This window comes from Catharus ustulatus, chromosome 3, assembly GCF_009819885.2.
Source record: "Catharus ustulatus isolate bCatUst1 chromosome 3, bCatUst1.pri.v2, whole genome shotgun sequence".
NCBI classification, from domain to species: Eukaryota; Metazoa; Chordata; class Aves; order Passeriformes; family Turdidae; genus Catharus; species Catharus ustulatus.
The window spans coordinates 45,953,347-45,969,466 of NC_046223.1; the positions used below are offsets into that span (position 1 = coordinate 45,953,347).

Genomic DNA, 16,120 nt, shown 5'->3' on the forward strand with positions numbered 1-16,120 from the left:
GTATGTTTTATGGATACAGTAATACACTGATTACACTACAGAGACAGAATTTGTCTAATTCCAACTACTGAAGCAATTAGTGTTAAGATCTATTACAAATTAGAACATTTATTTGTTGTGGCAAGTAACAGTAACCTGCTACCCTTACCTCTGAGAAACCAAGTGAATTTGGAAGACGCTTTGTTTCATAAAGCTCCAGAAAATGAAGAATTCCTTCCTTTGTCAGTGTTTTATTCTCACTCTCAAACATTCGTCTATAAATGCACACATGCCACGATGGGTGAAACAGCCAACCTGCTTGCAAAAAAGAAATTCTTCTGAACAGACACAGAAATTACAGTGACACACTAACACATAACATACTGACATTCTGGACAATGTTATAGTCTATTCACAGGACATTTCAAAAAGATGACTATAGCCATTCATTTTATAAAAACACCTTGCTAAATCTAATTTTAAAATGATCACAGTTTTCCAAAGTTACTCTCTACTTTATTAGGTACAAATTAAAATTACTAAGAAGTGCAACATCTTTCTTCTGGCAACTCTATTTATACCAATGTATTTACCTGCAAAAGTTGCACTTTATAATAGTCTTTCCACTTTACAAATCTCTAACATTTTGTACTACCTAATAACATGTGCTCATGCATCCTAGACCCACTCAGCACTTGTTTTATTTATCCTCTCCCCACTTCCAGCAAATTGAATTGGGTTTTTTTTTCTCCTTTTACAAAGTTATGCAGGTGAATTGTCTTCTACAACCCCAAGACTCTCTGGCTTTATTTTCACATTATCTTAGGTCAAGCAAAATACAGTGGGAAATGACCATTAATTTGGATTTGCTGACAGAAAAACAGTATTCCAAGACAATTACAGTAAGCAATAAATATATGCTAGGGTTTCTTCTCAGAGCAGAGTGGCCGCTGCCTATGCAAGTTTGCCAACCTATGCATAGAGCAAACCCACAAAAACTGGAACAGCCAGCAAGAAAACACCTAATTTGAGAAACAAAACATTACTAAAAGCTGCTACTAAAAAAGAAGAAGTAAACAGAAAAGTGTAATCTCTTTAATATTAGTCAGTTAAGTAGAAAAAGTTCCATCTTACCTTTATCCTCTGATATGGCAAGCTCGTATAAACTGTTTAGTTTTGGTAATACTGGCTTTATGACATGGATCTGAAATGCAAATCAGGTATAAATAGTTTGTTTATACTTCAAACTCAGGAGCTGTCAGTTACTCAGACTAGAATTTACAATCAATAGCATTAAAACAGCAACTGACAATAGAAGTACGTTTAAATAAACCTGCAAAGCCTGTGGTATGCAACACTCAGTTGAAAAACACCTGATAATTCAATGCTACCGTATTTTAAGGACAATACTTACTAGTAACCATTCTACCCCTCAGAATTAGAACAGCACAAATATCTAAAATCAAGTATTCAAATTAACAGTATCTCAGTTACAGGACAATCATGTACAAATAACATAAAATAACTACAGGGAGGTGGGCACACTAGCAATAGTTAACACCCCAACACCACACAATTATGGAAGTCTCAAGTCAACAGGAATTTTTCTGCTGAGTATGCTGGACTCACAAACAGTTTTAATCCAAGACCACAGGTACTTTACCATACAGACAGAGTTCCCTCTGTCCAAGAGAAGTTATTGTGTGCAATAACCGGATTTTTCACTAAGCTGGTTACCCCGGTCTTGCAATTACCTGCACTCCAGGTTTCTGCCATTGCATTAGCCGGATGTATTCCGAGGACAGAGAGGAGTTCTGAATTTACTCCCAATGAATGACAATGTTTTAAGTATTTAAGGGTTGAAACAAAAGTATTACAGTTCATGCTGACTTAGAGATCCTCACTCACCAAAACTGGAAATACTCTCCCCTACAAAAACATTCACATACGCCACAAGTGAGGCAGCATGTCCATCTAGGATGAGCACAGATGTGACAGCGCTCCTACCTGGTTTCCTTCCAAAGTTTCCATTATCAAAATGTAAGTTTCCCAAAACTGCAGGAGCTGCTCGTTCTTCTCAGCAGACCACCAAAACAGACTGGATTCTAAGGAGAAGAAGACAAGGAACCGCGTTCCCCCTGGCCCTGCTGGCCAGGCCGCGCCGCCCGTCCCATCCCGTGCCCGCCCGTACCGTGCTCGCCGTCCGGGGGGCAGCGCAGCTCGGCGCGCTGCCCGCCGCTCAGGTCCAGCGCTCGCTTCAGCAGGTAGCGGGCCCGCTTGCGGCACAGCCCGTCCCGCTCCGTCAGGCCCTCCTGCACCAGCCGCCAGAACCGCGGGCACAGCCGCGCGTCCAGCCCCGGCCCCGCGGGGCCCCGCGGCAGCAGCGCGTCCGCCAAGGCGCTCATGGCCAGCAGCGCCCGCCCGGCCCGCGGCGCGCCGCCCGCGCCCAGCAGCCCCTCCCAGACGCGCGGCAGCGCCGCTCCGTTCGCGCCCAGCGCCGGCAGCAGCCGCCCGGCCACCAGCGCCGCCGCCGCCTCGCCCTCGCCCTCCTCCCGCACCAGCGCCAGCGCCGCCGCCGCGCACCGCGACAGCAGCTCCGGCTCCTCCAGCCGCGGCGCCGCCGCCACCAGCGCCTCCACCGCCGCCTCCTCCGCGCCCGGCCCGCCCGCCGCCAGCTCGGCCAGCGCGTCGCGGGCCAGGCGCGCTGCCAGCGGCGCCCCGCAGAGCTGCACGCAGTGCCGCAGCGCGCCCCGCGCCGCCCGCGCCGCCCGCACCCGCTCCCCGCTCCCCGCCGCGCCCTCCCCGGCCCGCAGCAGCGGCCGGCATCGCTCCAGCGCCACCTCCCAGGCCGCCCGCCGCAGCGCCTCCGCCTCGCCCGCCGCCGGCCCGCCCGCCGCCAGGCGCTGCAGCAGCAGGCGCAGCGCCTCCGCCCGCTCGGCGCAGAGCGGCGCGCTGAGCGCCCGCAGCAGCGCGGCGCGGTCCCCGCAGCGGGACAGCAGCGTGTCCGCCAGCACCACCTCCATCGCGGGGGGAGGCGCGGCGGCGGCGGCGGCTGCGCAGGCGGGAGCGGGCGGGGCCCGCGAGGGGCGGTGGGAGGCGAGAACGCGGCGTGATTGACTGGCTTGGCCGTATGTGTGTGTGTGTGTGTGTGTGTGCACGCTTAAAATGTTCTTCATCTTTAGGTCATAACCCGATGTGTGAGTGTTCCCGGCCGTGGTGGCTGCTAAGCGCAACCTGGCCCAGCACGGGAGGCCGATTGGAGATATCCCAGGTGCGAACGTCTCGCTGGAGAGGGTGAAGTTCCATCCTTGTGTGCCATAAAAACTCCCTTCACGCGCGTTACAATGAAAGATCGGGCAGCGGTAATACACAAAATGCCCAGTTTTCCCACCTGTCGTATTGTTTCTAAGCATTTATGCCAGGAGTTGCTGCAACCAGTCACTACTCTCATCACAACCTACCAGAGGTTTGCCTGAGTGCCTTGTGTCTGCCTCAGGTCAGAGGCATTCCTGGATGCTGGCTCCATTGCTGTTGGCTTGTTGGAAGGGTCCAGGCAAGAGAACAATTCCTGTGAAGTTCAATGTACTGGTCCAGCCGAAGCCTAACTCTGAAAATCAAGCTGATTTCCAGTAAGTGTAAATTCACCATGAGAAATTACAATTCCCATGAAAAAAAACCTTGCACATCAAAAGTGGTGGTGAACTACTGCCCTAGAAGATGTGATCATAGGAAAAGGCAAACCTGGAACCTTCTTTTCCTGTGAAAGCAATGGATAGCAAATTCCTGGCACAGCCCAACACGATTTCTAATGGGTGTGGGCATTACCTTGGCCAAGTTGTAGTTTCCTAGAGTCTAGTGAACAAGAAAGGCTTACTGCAACTTTTTCAAATGAGATTCCACTTAATCACTCCTCTCCAAATCACATGAGTAGCCTCTCCTTTTCCTGGCTATCCATTTTCTCCAAACATTTTTAGAAATCTTTTTATCTTTGAGAGCCTACTGGTTGCAAAGCCACTGAATTTTCTTATTAGAATTGAGCCTGTACTGTGGCTAGATATGCAACATATTCTGGAAAAAGAAGTTTCCACGCACCTTATCACTCTGTGATAAATTACAAAATCTAGTAAAAGCTCAAGAAAACAGTTCAAATGATACATTTTACTCAAATGTAAAGTAGAACTTAGTACTTTGTTTCACACACACAGAAACATGTTTCATATGAGGAATTGTTACAACGTACTTCAGTAAATAGGATGTTTACAATTGAAATCTCTTATATGCCATAATATATTTTGTTTATCTATTTGCTCTGTAATAGTTTTTCATTTCCACTTATAGCATGCAGTCTGATGAGTTGTGGGAGGTTTTTTGTCAGGCTTGAAACAATACCAAGCAGGGGATTCCTTTTTATATAGTTTTACTCTTCCCTTCCTGGCAACCGTAACTAAATGAAGACTTAATGGTCTGCACAACAACTAGTAATCAAAACAGATTCAAGTATACTATGTGTTATGCTGTTTCTTCATTATTGTCTGAATTCTGCTTTGCCTTTAGTTTTATCACAGTGGAGTGCCAAATCTAAAATGATGTTGCACCAATTTAAACAACAGCATTTAAATTTGAACTGTTTCACTGTAGATTGTCTTATCAGACAAAAAGGGAGGTCGGGCTTGGGGAGCTTCTGAGTGGAAGATTATGACAACAAAACAGAAGAAACAAACAAAAACAAACCAGAAAGGTGGATATGGAGTTAAGAGAGAGAAAATGAGCAAGCATTTTGTAATTTTCAGCAGTGTTTTGTGATTTTCAGGTGTCAAGAACCACACCATTCACACCCTCATACCGCAGTTGTTGTGTCTTCCTGCTAGCACCCTAGATTTGTGCTTTCCAGCTCTACAATTCCCACACATACTTCTGCATCACCCAAGACCATGTCTGTTCTGTTTTCTCCACTTTCCAAGCTTATCCCAGCCACTTCCGACCTTCTTCCTAAGGCAGCCCTGCTCTCAGGCCCCCAGCCTGCCAGCTGCAGTCATGATTCCAAAGCCCTTTCAACCTAGGTTTGCTGCACCAGCCTCAGCACTCAGAACATCCCACACCTGCCAATCTCTCATGTACTCTGCACTCCTATTTGTAAGGTATCCTGTATTCCCTGACTTCTCCAGGTCCCCTCCAAACTCAGCATATGGCTTTTGTTAATTCTTATCTGAACTTTTTAACTGTACCTTTGCTGATGGTGTGGGTTTTCCAGTACATGATAACAAGTTGACCAAATTTGGGCTGATTTTGCAATTTAAATGCTTTACAGTAGTAGTTTATTGGTTTTTATTGGGAGCTGTAATTCTACATTCATTTAGTAATACAAGAGGACTGAGGTTCCTTCCTTTGAATCGCAGTTTAAAAATCAGTGCCTTTAGTTACCTGCCTTTTCTTTTGGACAAATGTATACTTGTTCTTATGTAAATACTTTCCCCTGTGATCGCACAAACAAGCAATTCTGTACTAGGAAAAGTTTCTGGATGATCATTCTAGTGATTGGTTAGCTTAGAAAAGAATTATGGATAAAACTACAGTATAAACCACAGAAAATTAAAAGTCTTGGAAATCCCCACTTACAGTTTTGGAAGGATGTGTTATGCTGTCACCATAAAGCCACTGCTAAGGTGCTGAGGCATCACAGGTTATTAGAACCCAGGCAAAGTCTGTGTCTTTAAAAAGTTTTGTTTCTATGATGGTTTTAGATCACACAACATACATTTGTTCTCATTGAAGTCCTGTACTACCACCTGCACATTTACAGATAATTCTGCATGGTTCATAAGGAGGAAGGCTCAGCTAACCCTGCACCATGACTTTTTTCCTTACAGGAGTGTGTTTGCACAACGTAAGGTCTCTAGGGGGACCAGGTACATAACACAGCCTTTTCTTCCCTCTCCCACTGCAGGCAGGAGAAGGAAACAGGAAATTTCTGAAAGTTATGTGGAAAATTTGGCCCCACATCTCTGCCAGGCAATAATGAAATTAAAAGTCCAGATGCGCTCCGTGCAATAAACCCTACCAGTTATTATGGTTATGTATATTCATGTTCTCTTCTAGATTTCCTCGGTGCTATTGTGCAAAAAACCAGCAGTACACGTAGCTTTTATATGATTCTCACTCTGAGACAGCACTTCCACTCTCTGCCAGGGGAAAAGGAAATTTACAGGAGGTATGAAAGGGAAAGAAGAAAATTGTCTATTTTTTGTCAGTTTGCCCTGAAGTCCTTGAACCCTCTTGCTAAGATAGAGGCAGAAGTGTTCTAACTGAAAGAGGAAATCATTGATAATGCAGCCAGGAAATCTGGTCCTAAAAATTGCTGCAAGGTAGTTGTGCTGTTATGGCCCGATCCTCCAGTGCTTGTTTTATTTGCCTCCCCACCCTCACAAACAATTCTTCCCGCTCTTTCACCTCACAATGCAAACATGTATTAATCTTCATCATTTTAAAATGAGATTCAGCTTGCCCCTTCAGCTAGTCCCTTCAGCCACCACTTCTCTCTCTCTCCTCCCTTTCATTTCTGAATTTACTACCCACATACAGTGAGTCTGGAGTTTGTCCTCTGTGGCATGCCAGCCTGATTCATATACCCCGATTTGACTATCCTGTCTACTGTTATTACAATCTATCAGCTATGACTTCTCACAAGCTATCTGTTGAGTTTAGCTCCACATTTCTATCCCCAAACTTCTTTATGAAAGATGAATAAATCCTTTATATTGCAAAGTCTGTCTGCAGAATTTCCCCAAAACAGGCATATTCCTAACTACTCACATATTTAAAAATTACTATCTGATTTATTGGTGTATCACATCCACATCCCCTTTCCTGGCTTAACAAAAGCAATCTTACCCTAATTAGATCTTGCTGTTGTGAGGATCCGTTTCTTAACCTGCTGTTTTGACCTTGCCACCTCTCCCTTTATGTCCCTCTGCTGCTTCCCTGTTCTGTGCTACATCAAACACATGGTGTTTCTTTTCTCCTTCCTTTTCCAGACCCATTAGTCTATCCTTCCTCTTCCTCTTATCTCATACCAAGATTGACTTCAGACTGACCTACCCATGCTACCAGTCAGAGTTGTCCATATATTAGTCTTTCAAGTAAGACCTAGCGTTTATCTTTTGCTAACTCCCACCACATTTTCCTCTATTATATCCCAAACAACCCTTTGTGACACAAATTTGAGGAAGCACGTGTTCTGTGACCTTCTGTGATCTATGGCTTTCCACGTGGACTGATAAGCTGACCCCCCTCTCTGTGTATATCTTGTCATCTTTTGATGCTATGTATTTTCCTTGGCAACAATTAGTACAGTACTATTGGTAGAAAGTAAAGATAACACCCATAGTGATAGATAAATAAATAAATGAACAAACCCAGAGGCTGTCAATGTGTCAAGCTGCAGGGAAGGAGCCTAATGTTTGCTACTGAACTTTTATGAGGAGAGGAATAAAAGACATATATAAAGTCTCACAGAGAGAAGTGCTATGAGAATCCTTTGGTGCCTTTCACACACACACACTGCCCCACATACATTCAGAGTTGTTCAGACATTGAAACTCATGAAGAGTTAGTTCAGATCCAGCAGTAGATTTTTCAATCAGACCCACGTCAGAAGCACTCATAGACACAAGAGTGAAGCTTGAATGATCTCTGCAGAACAGAAGATGGTGCTGTTGTCACTGCCATGTGCCTCTCAGGATTTTTTCTTGTGAAAAGAAAGCAAGTGATATCAAAGAAAAGGAGAGGAGAGAAACTAAAAGAAAAGGTACAGAAAGAAAAGTAACTGCCATTTCTTGAAATATTTTTCACTGGAGAAATTTAGAAACTCAAAGGGAAGAATTACAAATGCACAGAGAATCAAAAGGACTATCTAAAAGAGCAATTAGGAGGAGCAGAGAGGGCAGCACAGATCTTATACTGGGTCCACTCTCTGTAAACTATGCTTAGGTAGGTGCTGAACAGCATCAGTTCCCCAGTGACTCTGTAAGGAGCTATTATTGATTATAAGCACCAGGATCATCAGGGGCAGCATGTCTCGAGGCAGGTGCTTGAAAACCAAGACATAAAAAAACAGTGAGAATTTTTAAAAATAGCTTTAAGTAGTGGAGTGGAGAGGAAGAAATGGCAGAATCAGGCAGGCAGTGAGGAGCTGTGACAGCAGCACGGATCCCTCACACTGAATCACGGACTGCACGCTTCCAGCATTATCAGGACTGTGCTACGTGGCTTCCTTTCTTTATCTGCATGGGAAAAAAACAGCACAGGAAAGAAACAGCAAGGTATCTTAAGGACACTGCTGTTAGTGTTGTGCTGTGAGATTGTGCACATCTGTGTAAGAGATTCCAGTGTGAAATTCTTCTTTGAGCAGGACAGCTACATTCACCAGAAACACTACAATATTCCTGGGCTTTTTAGGATGTTTACTTTAAAAATAAAGCTGGAGTTCTACTGTTGTAATGCTGTAAACATCCTGTGTTCAGAAGCAGCATTTAAAGGCATCTGATGAAAAGCAGTTGTGTCCAATTAAACATTCCTAATGATGGGAAGTCACAAATCTATTATGTGGTTTGTCACTGTAAGCTACAGAGGGGAAGTTAAGCTGGTAAATCTCTCCAGTTAGACTGAGTGCAGTAGAATGGTCAGGAAAAGATGAATTAGGAAAAAGAATTAAATATAATCCTTTGCCATCTGTCTTTTTTTTTGTGTGAACCTACTTGACAGGATACTACTGAAATCTGTAGACGTTTTCTATCTGCGTAGCTGAAGAGCATTTGCTGTACAAACTGGAATTAAAATGCTTCCCAATAACAGTCAGCCATCCCACTTATTGTCCTTGTTTGTTTTCTTTTCTGAAAAAACCAAACACTTAGGATTTTTGCTTCAGCTTAGGCTGCACCATTAATTTTTGACCTCTCCCCTTCATTAGGACTCAGAGCCAGGTGTTAAAGCCATTGGTTTTACAGGGAAGCAAAAGTGCTGTTGAAATGTGTGCACTACATTCTTCTCCAGCTTTCAGCCTGAAAAGCATATGTAGATCTGGAAGAAATGTGACAATCGAGAGAATGTCCATATGGTACCACAGTTTCTCCATAACAGCTTTTGTCTCTAGGTCTTCTTCTAGCAAACCATGTAAACACAAGCTTATCTCTAAACACACGCCTGAGTATTTTGCTGCCTCTGGATTTTAGTATGTAGGGAATTCTACTGATAACAAACCAGATAAGAGGATCTACTACAGTGAGGAAAATACGCTGTAGCTTCTGCATGAAAAATTACCAGTGGCAACCCTGGGAGTCTTTAGTCTTTTTCAAACTCTGGTGCTATTAATGGGAATAATACTACAAGAAGGGGGATAAAAAATACCCAAATATAACCAAAGCACACCACAAAGACCAATCTGGGTCTCTTACTTCCTTGGGTATACGCAAAATGCCACCTTTTATCTTTTTCTTTTTTTATTGGTTTTTTATGTTTTGTTTTGTTTTTTGTTTTTTTTAGCGATGAGGGAGTGAGAAAAGGAGGAAGGAAGAGAGGGCAGAGGCAGGGAGGAAGCTTTCACTTTATTTCCAACTCCTGCACATATTTTTCTTTGCAAATGTAAAGGTTTGTGTGTCAGTGTCCTTTCAGATTGCACGATATGAAGAGCTTTGCAGCTCCTTGGCTTCAGAAAATAGAGCCCTGATGATTAGCTTTGCACAGATGAGCTGAAGTTAATTTGTCCCTTCTGAAAGTGTAGAGATGGCCTGCTAGGTACAAAGCAGTTATCTTTGGTTTTCAGATCAGTGGAGGAATTCATCAGGCACTGGTTGCAACCAAGGTTATTTCCTCAGTGGGAATTCAGATTATGAAAGGGCCACACCACTGCTGCCTTCCATCTCCCACAGTCTTTCACATCAATGCAGAACAAGGGAAAACAGCTTTAAAATATTGTCCTTCATCTTCTACAGTACTTTAGATTACACTACTTTAACTAACCTCGCAAGAAAAAAAAGTGTGACTCTGTTGTGCTGAGATGCAATTTTCACATTTCAACTTGTGCATCTCACTTCAAAGAACTTCTTCCAAGTTTATTTTGAGTTTCCCATGCTAAAAATAAAGACACAGAACAAATCAGTTCAGTTTAGCTGAGAGCAGCAGTTTTGGAAGCATTAGGCAAGAAGAAGCTCTAATGTTTTCAAAACAGCTCCTAATGCTGTTGTCTTTAATGGGGATGTCTAATCCTGCCTGTTTTCTCATATTCCCAATGATTCTCTCCAAGTGGAAGCCTGCCAGTTATTCTGCAAAACTCCTGACTCATTCCAACATCATTTAGGGCCTTCCTAATTGATTGCAGGATATCTTCAAAGTCAGAAGAGAGCTCTTGTTTGATACTGTAAAAGGTTTGCCAAAAGGCTACAATCTCTTCTGTTTCTGTGATGTACATTAAAGATATTGGAATCAAAGGAAAAACCTCCAGATCAGCTAATTTTTAGAAATACTTCGCTTTTACAATCTCATTATAAAGACAGTGGGTGTTACTTAAAATATTTTTCAATTATTCATTAATTAATTTACCTGGGTCTTGCTTGTTTACTTTGGGCTCTTCTCCTGCTGCCCATACCTGAACAGTAAAAAGAAGCACTTGTCATATTGCCACAACATTTCTTTTTCCTTCACCCCTTAAATTTCAATCTTGTAAAAAACGATAATAGTAGTCTTTTGCACATTTGTGAGATCTTCCATTAAAGTCTATTTTAAGCATTTTATGGACAGTAATGTATGAAGCCTCAAAGCACAATGCTCAGGTATTACCATGTTTTTACACTCAGGAGAATGTACCACAACAATCACTCAACTGCAAGACCACAGAACCAATTGTTAAGTTTTGGGTGAAAATGAATACTTCAACGGAACCCAGTATTCAGAAGCTGAAACATTTTCTAGAAGTGTGGCTCTCCTCTAGTTGCTGCCCAAAAATGAAGGCATCCAAAATAACTCTCCATCTTCAAGAATCTTGACATTAAGATGTTTTCTTCGACCGCCGCCTCCTGTCACTGCATCTAATTAGTTCTTTTTTTTTAATCGTGTTGCATAATTCTGAACTTTCCACTGTAGAGGCATTTTTAATATTGTAAAAACTTTGCTTTCTTAAAAAAAAAAAAAAAGTAATTTTCCAGAAGCATTTGGCCTTAGCCTAGATCCCCTTTGAATTTTTACTGAAATGACTGAATATATATCAGTGCCGAGCAAAGCCATTTCTTAGGAGGTTTTGCGATCTTTTTCGTGGGAAACTGTTTGTTTTTATAATACATGCTCATGTTGGAGTTACATTTGTAAGCCCACTCTAGGGATCTTTTACCATCTGTGCTTTTTTTAAAAACGGTGTTTTCAGATCATGGTGCAAAGTTTTCCTCACAGAGCTTTTGGTTAGCTCTTCAAGGAAGTTCTCAGACAAATTATCATAATACCTGTTCTAGATTTAGCTAAAATGTGTACTCCTGCTTTATCTTTCACATGAGATCTTCTCACATACCCAAAAAGGCATATAGTTTTTGACAGTAAATGTATATAAATCCTGGGTAGTTCCATATTCTGGACTGCAAGGCATTCTAAAATGTGCTGCAACTAAGAAAAACAATTCTAAAAATAATACAGAGGTGTGTGCATGTTTGACTTTGTGCATTGGTAATACTGCATTGATAATTCTATGTAAATATACCCAGTTTATATTATAGCAATACTTTTTTGACCTAAATGGTACTGAGGTAGATCCATCCTGGACTCTTAAAAAGAGAAACATTTGTGTAGATTCTAATTTGTGAGTCACTGTTAATAAATAACTTGTTGCAGTAGATACTTGGTTAGTCATTGCTTATGGTATGAAGTCCAAGCCAAATTCCTGTTCATCCTGTTAAGATCTGTAATACAGAATTAAAGCAGAGTCTTTTAGGTACAGGAAGCAACCTACTTTTGTCAGCAAAATGTTCTTTCACTTTAGAAATAAATTTAACCCAAAATGTTGGGGTTTTTTGTTGGTTTGTTTGTGGATTTTTTGGGGGTTTTTTTAATCTTTACAAAATTAGAGCAAACCTTTCCTTTATCTTAAAAAAACCACCTCCTCTGGCCATAAATCAGGTAGATACATGTCAGGATTAGCAACACTGCTTCATTCAGGGCCTCATAAGTGACAAAATAAACATGAGAGATAAAGGATAGGGGGAAGATTAAAATAAGTAATCTTGGTCTTAGAAAAGACTTTCAACTTCTGCAGTAGCAAAGAAAGCCCAGCAGATGGGGGAAGGAGACCACAGTGCTATAGCAGAGCCCTTTGCATTGTGCTCTTTGTAGACATTAGTCCTTAAAGGAAGTTACTGACTTATTTTTCATAATGCTATCTAAGTGTTTAAAACAAAAAGAGGACCACAATTGTTTTGGCTATGCATTTTGTGTCCAAAAATCTCATGATTTTGACCAACATGGCAAATATATTCTTTTTCACTATGGAGCCGAGGATTTGTTTTAAAGCCAATTGACATTAATGAGAGTAAAAAATCACTTAACCAATAAAAATACTGCTGGCTGCCTTTATTTTGTGTTGCAAAGGTGTTGTATTGTATTTTTTTGGTTTTTTGCTTTTTTGTTTTTGTGGGGGGAGTTTTTATTTTGCCAGCATTTTGATTTATCATTCAGGTGCTGCTGAAGATCATATCTGCATTACCCAAAGCCACAGCAAGAAGAAAAAGACATTACACTTTTCAGACCATATTTGCACTCTAAGTGACAAGACCCTGCAGAGCTCCCTATCTGCAGCAGCTTTCTGTCATGAGTGCCAGTGAAGACCTGGAATCCAGCAATATGTCTGCTCTAATCCTAAGAAATGTACAATTGGAGGCTGACATCTTGTTTTATCTGGTTCATTCTTTAAATATTCTCTGTCTCTCTAACTTCTCTCTGACTTATATCAAAATAGATATTAAACACCTGAGAGATGATCCAGATCAAAGGCACCCCGAATTTTCTCTGTAAAGGATCAACTATTATATAAAAACTATCAGTGTTACTGCAATTTTGGTGACACTTTCAGTAATTAGATGGGCTTCAGAAATGTGAGGACAGAAATGCTAGCAATGGGAGCCCCTTTTTAGGAGTGCTAGCGCAGAAGCACACTGAATGACAGGCGGTAGCTCTGCCATCAGTGACAGCATGACACACCTCTTCCTACTCATCCTTTTGGCACCTAATTCCCACAAGCACCCCAAGCATTTCTTGGCCTTAGAAGAAGACCCATAAAAATACATTTCTCGAATAGTTTTCAAATGACCAGGCTTATTCTATTATAGCAAGTAGAAAATAAAACTGGTTAGACCCCTTTTTGATTAGTGGGCATCCTATTGTTTTTTGTGGGCGCAGGGGAGAGGGAATGTACCTCTTGCTGAGTGACTCTAAGTGGGCTTATTTTTTTGGGTACCTTCTGCAGACTTGGTGGCCAGGTGCTCAAGTGCTTGAAAAGGTTGCTGTAGGCACACTGTCTTTTAGGGTCTTCAAAATGAACAGCAGTTGCTTATTCCTGCCCTCAGTACTGTTCCTTAAAATGATGTGTTTGTAAGGGACACCAGAAATGTCACTCCTCCTGTGCTCTGCAGCAGGCAGGGAAGCCTGGCTGCCCAGGGCTATGCTCCCCTAGGGACTGAGACTCTGCTGCTCCCTGCCTCCCCTCTCCCTCCCACCCAGACTGCAGCTGCCTGCTCCCTGCAGCTCCCTTTCCATGCCGCAGGTTTATCCCTCCCTCTGTGCCCCCTGTGCTTCTCATTCACTGCTGGCTAAGGTGACATTATCCTCTGCTGGAATATCCAGGTCCCAAACAGGCGCTTCAGTTTTGTAGCTTTAGTCACATTTGAGACCACAGCACTAATCGTGAACAGCACAGGCTGTGAGAACCTTTACATGTACATTCTTAATATGTCTCATTTTATAGCTAATACACCAGGATGGGAGTTTTGTTTGGGGTTTTTTTTTCTTTTCACTTCTTGTGGGAGTAAGGCTATTTTCCTCTGTCTTTGAAGAGGCTATTCTTTCATGCCAGGGTTCTGTACTGCTTTGTGTGTACACCTGGAAGCAGCCTTCATGTTGGAGTTGGTGTATTGTTCACTTGTGAGCACAGATGACTGCATTCTGCTTGAGCTCTTCAGCAGTGTATTTCTGGGGTGTCACATATATCCCCACAGTCACTGCTCTTTTGCTTTGATGTGTGCCCTCTCAATCAGGTCTGCAGAGTGCATAATTCACTCTTACCTCTATGTCTTCTGTGCACAGCAACTTAATGTATTTGATTTCAGGGAAATACATATTTACAAATGCTATATTATGAGCAAGAACTTATGTGTTCAATAAAATAGTCTGCATCGCAGAACATTGTATGTCCAGCAGAAATAATATGAAAAAAATACCTTGTCCTGCTGGTAGTTCTGTGAGGTCTTTATTTCATCAGTCATGGGAGGGTTTGACTTTCATGTGTTTCTTCTGTCTGTATTGCTTTCATTGCTGTTAGTCACATTAGTGATGCCACTGCTCAGAGTATCAGACGACAGAAGCAGGTTGAACTGTGTTTTCTGTGAGATTGTTTCTCCATTTGAGAACAGAGATGATATGTATTTTCTTCATGTTCTTTGGCATTAATAAAATTTCAGGCATTTTAAGTGCAAATTTGACTTTGCCATTTAGTGGCAGTGCTGTGGTGGTAACTGAAGAGTCCATTTGAGGATGGATTGCAAGCAAACAGATGTGTTCCCACTGCACAGGATATTCTGCCTGTTAAAGTACTTCATTGCTTGAAATTCATCCACTTGACTAGATGTCTGAGTAGCAGCCCAAATAGCCAAATTTGGGTTGGGAGGCAAATTTCTGTTCTCCCTATGGATGGTGGAAAGAGCAGTGTGCTTCTACTTTTCATTGCTGTTTCCTCTGCACAGACTGCAGATCCAGGGGAGAGCTGGACAATTCCCAAAGAAAATGTTCATTCCCTGCAATCTGGGTATTGCGATTACCTTCAATCTGTTTTAGTAGATCCAGTACTCTTGAAAATGGAGGCATTTCCTCCTGCTTTCTTTCCTTTCCAATAGAAAGAAAAGTGTTTCAGTTTGGAGGTACCTCCCTGTTCTGCTGGAGATACTAAAATTAAGATGCTGATTTGCAGGAGGAACATATCTTTTTCTAAGGTGTAGAACCGCTCACTAGCAATATGTTATGTATCTGCCTCTTTATTAGAAGTGGGATAATTAGGTCTCTGTTTTTTCACATGGGTGATTGGTGTATTCTCTGATGATACCAGTTGTCCATATTGTCCAAATTTCATCTCTGTTCAGGAGCTGTATCAATGACTTGCACATATGTGAAAGCTGTGGGAGAAAAGTTGTCAGGTAGTTTGCAAATCCCTGCAGACTCTGGATGGAGTGTGTGCCCCTGAGAGCACGAGGCTTCTCTAAACTGCTGAGGTTGGTCTGGGCTCTTGGGAGATCAACAGATGTCTCATACAGGATTCTGTAAACAGTCCCCACACCAGGATGATTTAACTCGGCTCTAGGTCTGCTCCCTGACAGATGCAGGTGGGATCATGGTGTGGTACAGCTTCTGCCACACGATCTCTGTGTCCATCCCCAGAACACAGCAGCCATGGCACTGACCTCTCAGAGTCCTTTCAATACATCTTGCTGACAGCACTGATGCTCTACCACTTCACGTTTGATCCCAGCAGTGCTCACAACCATTTGCATATACTCTTCTCCTGGATGTGGAGAGGTAGTTTCTTTCTTTCCCCAAAAGTTTTTGTCAATACCCTACGTACAATTAATGTCTGTGTTCTCACCAAGCTGGATATGCCCTCATTTGTAGGAATTCAGTTGAACAGACTGTTCCTGCTTGTTGAAGGTACTTCAGGTTTCAGAAAGGGGTAGGTTGTCTGGCATCTCAGCATCCATAATGCTTGTGTGACTTGTTACCTAACATGCTTAAAAATGCCTTACTTTTCCATTCCCTCTACTGCTCCAATTATTTTTTCTTTTTATTCTGTAGTCACTACTGGAGGCAAAAATTGAAAAGATAGAAATAGATGAAGGCAATTGTATGC

At 42.4% G+C, this 16,120-nt stretch overlaps 1 protein-coding gene across 1 annotated transcript in view; it reads right to left on the reverse strand.

Moving 5' to 3' along the window:
* Positions 1–3,002, reverse strand: part of TARBP1 (TAR (HIV-1) RNA binding protein 1) — a 31,941-nt gene extending 28,939 nt beyond the window's left edge. Inside the window, exons 1-4 of the mRNA XM_033054717.1 lie at positions 2,171–3,002; positions 1,987–2,084; positions 1,114–1,183; positions 149–294 (exon numbers count right to left, since the gene is read on the reverse strand). Of these exons, the coding sequence (XP_032910608.1) occupies positions 149–294; positions 1,114–1,183; positions 1,987–2,084; positions 2,171–3,002 (1,146 nt within the window). The remainder of the gene's footprint in view (positions 1–148; positions 295–1,113; positions 1,184–1,986; positions 2,085–2,170) is intronic.
* Between the last annotated feature and the right edge of the window lie 13,118 nt (positions 3,003–16,120).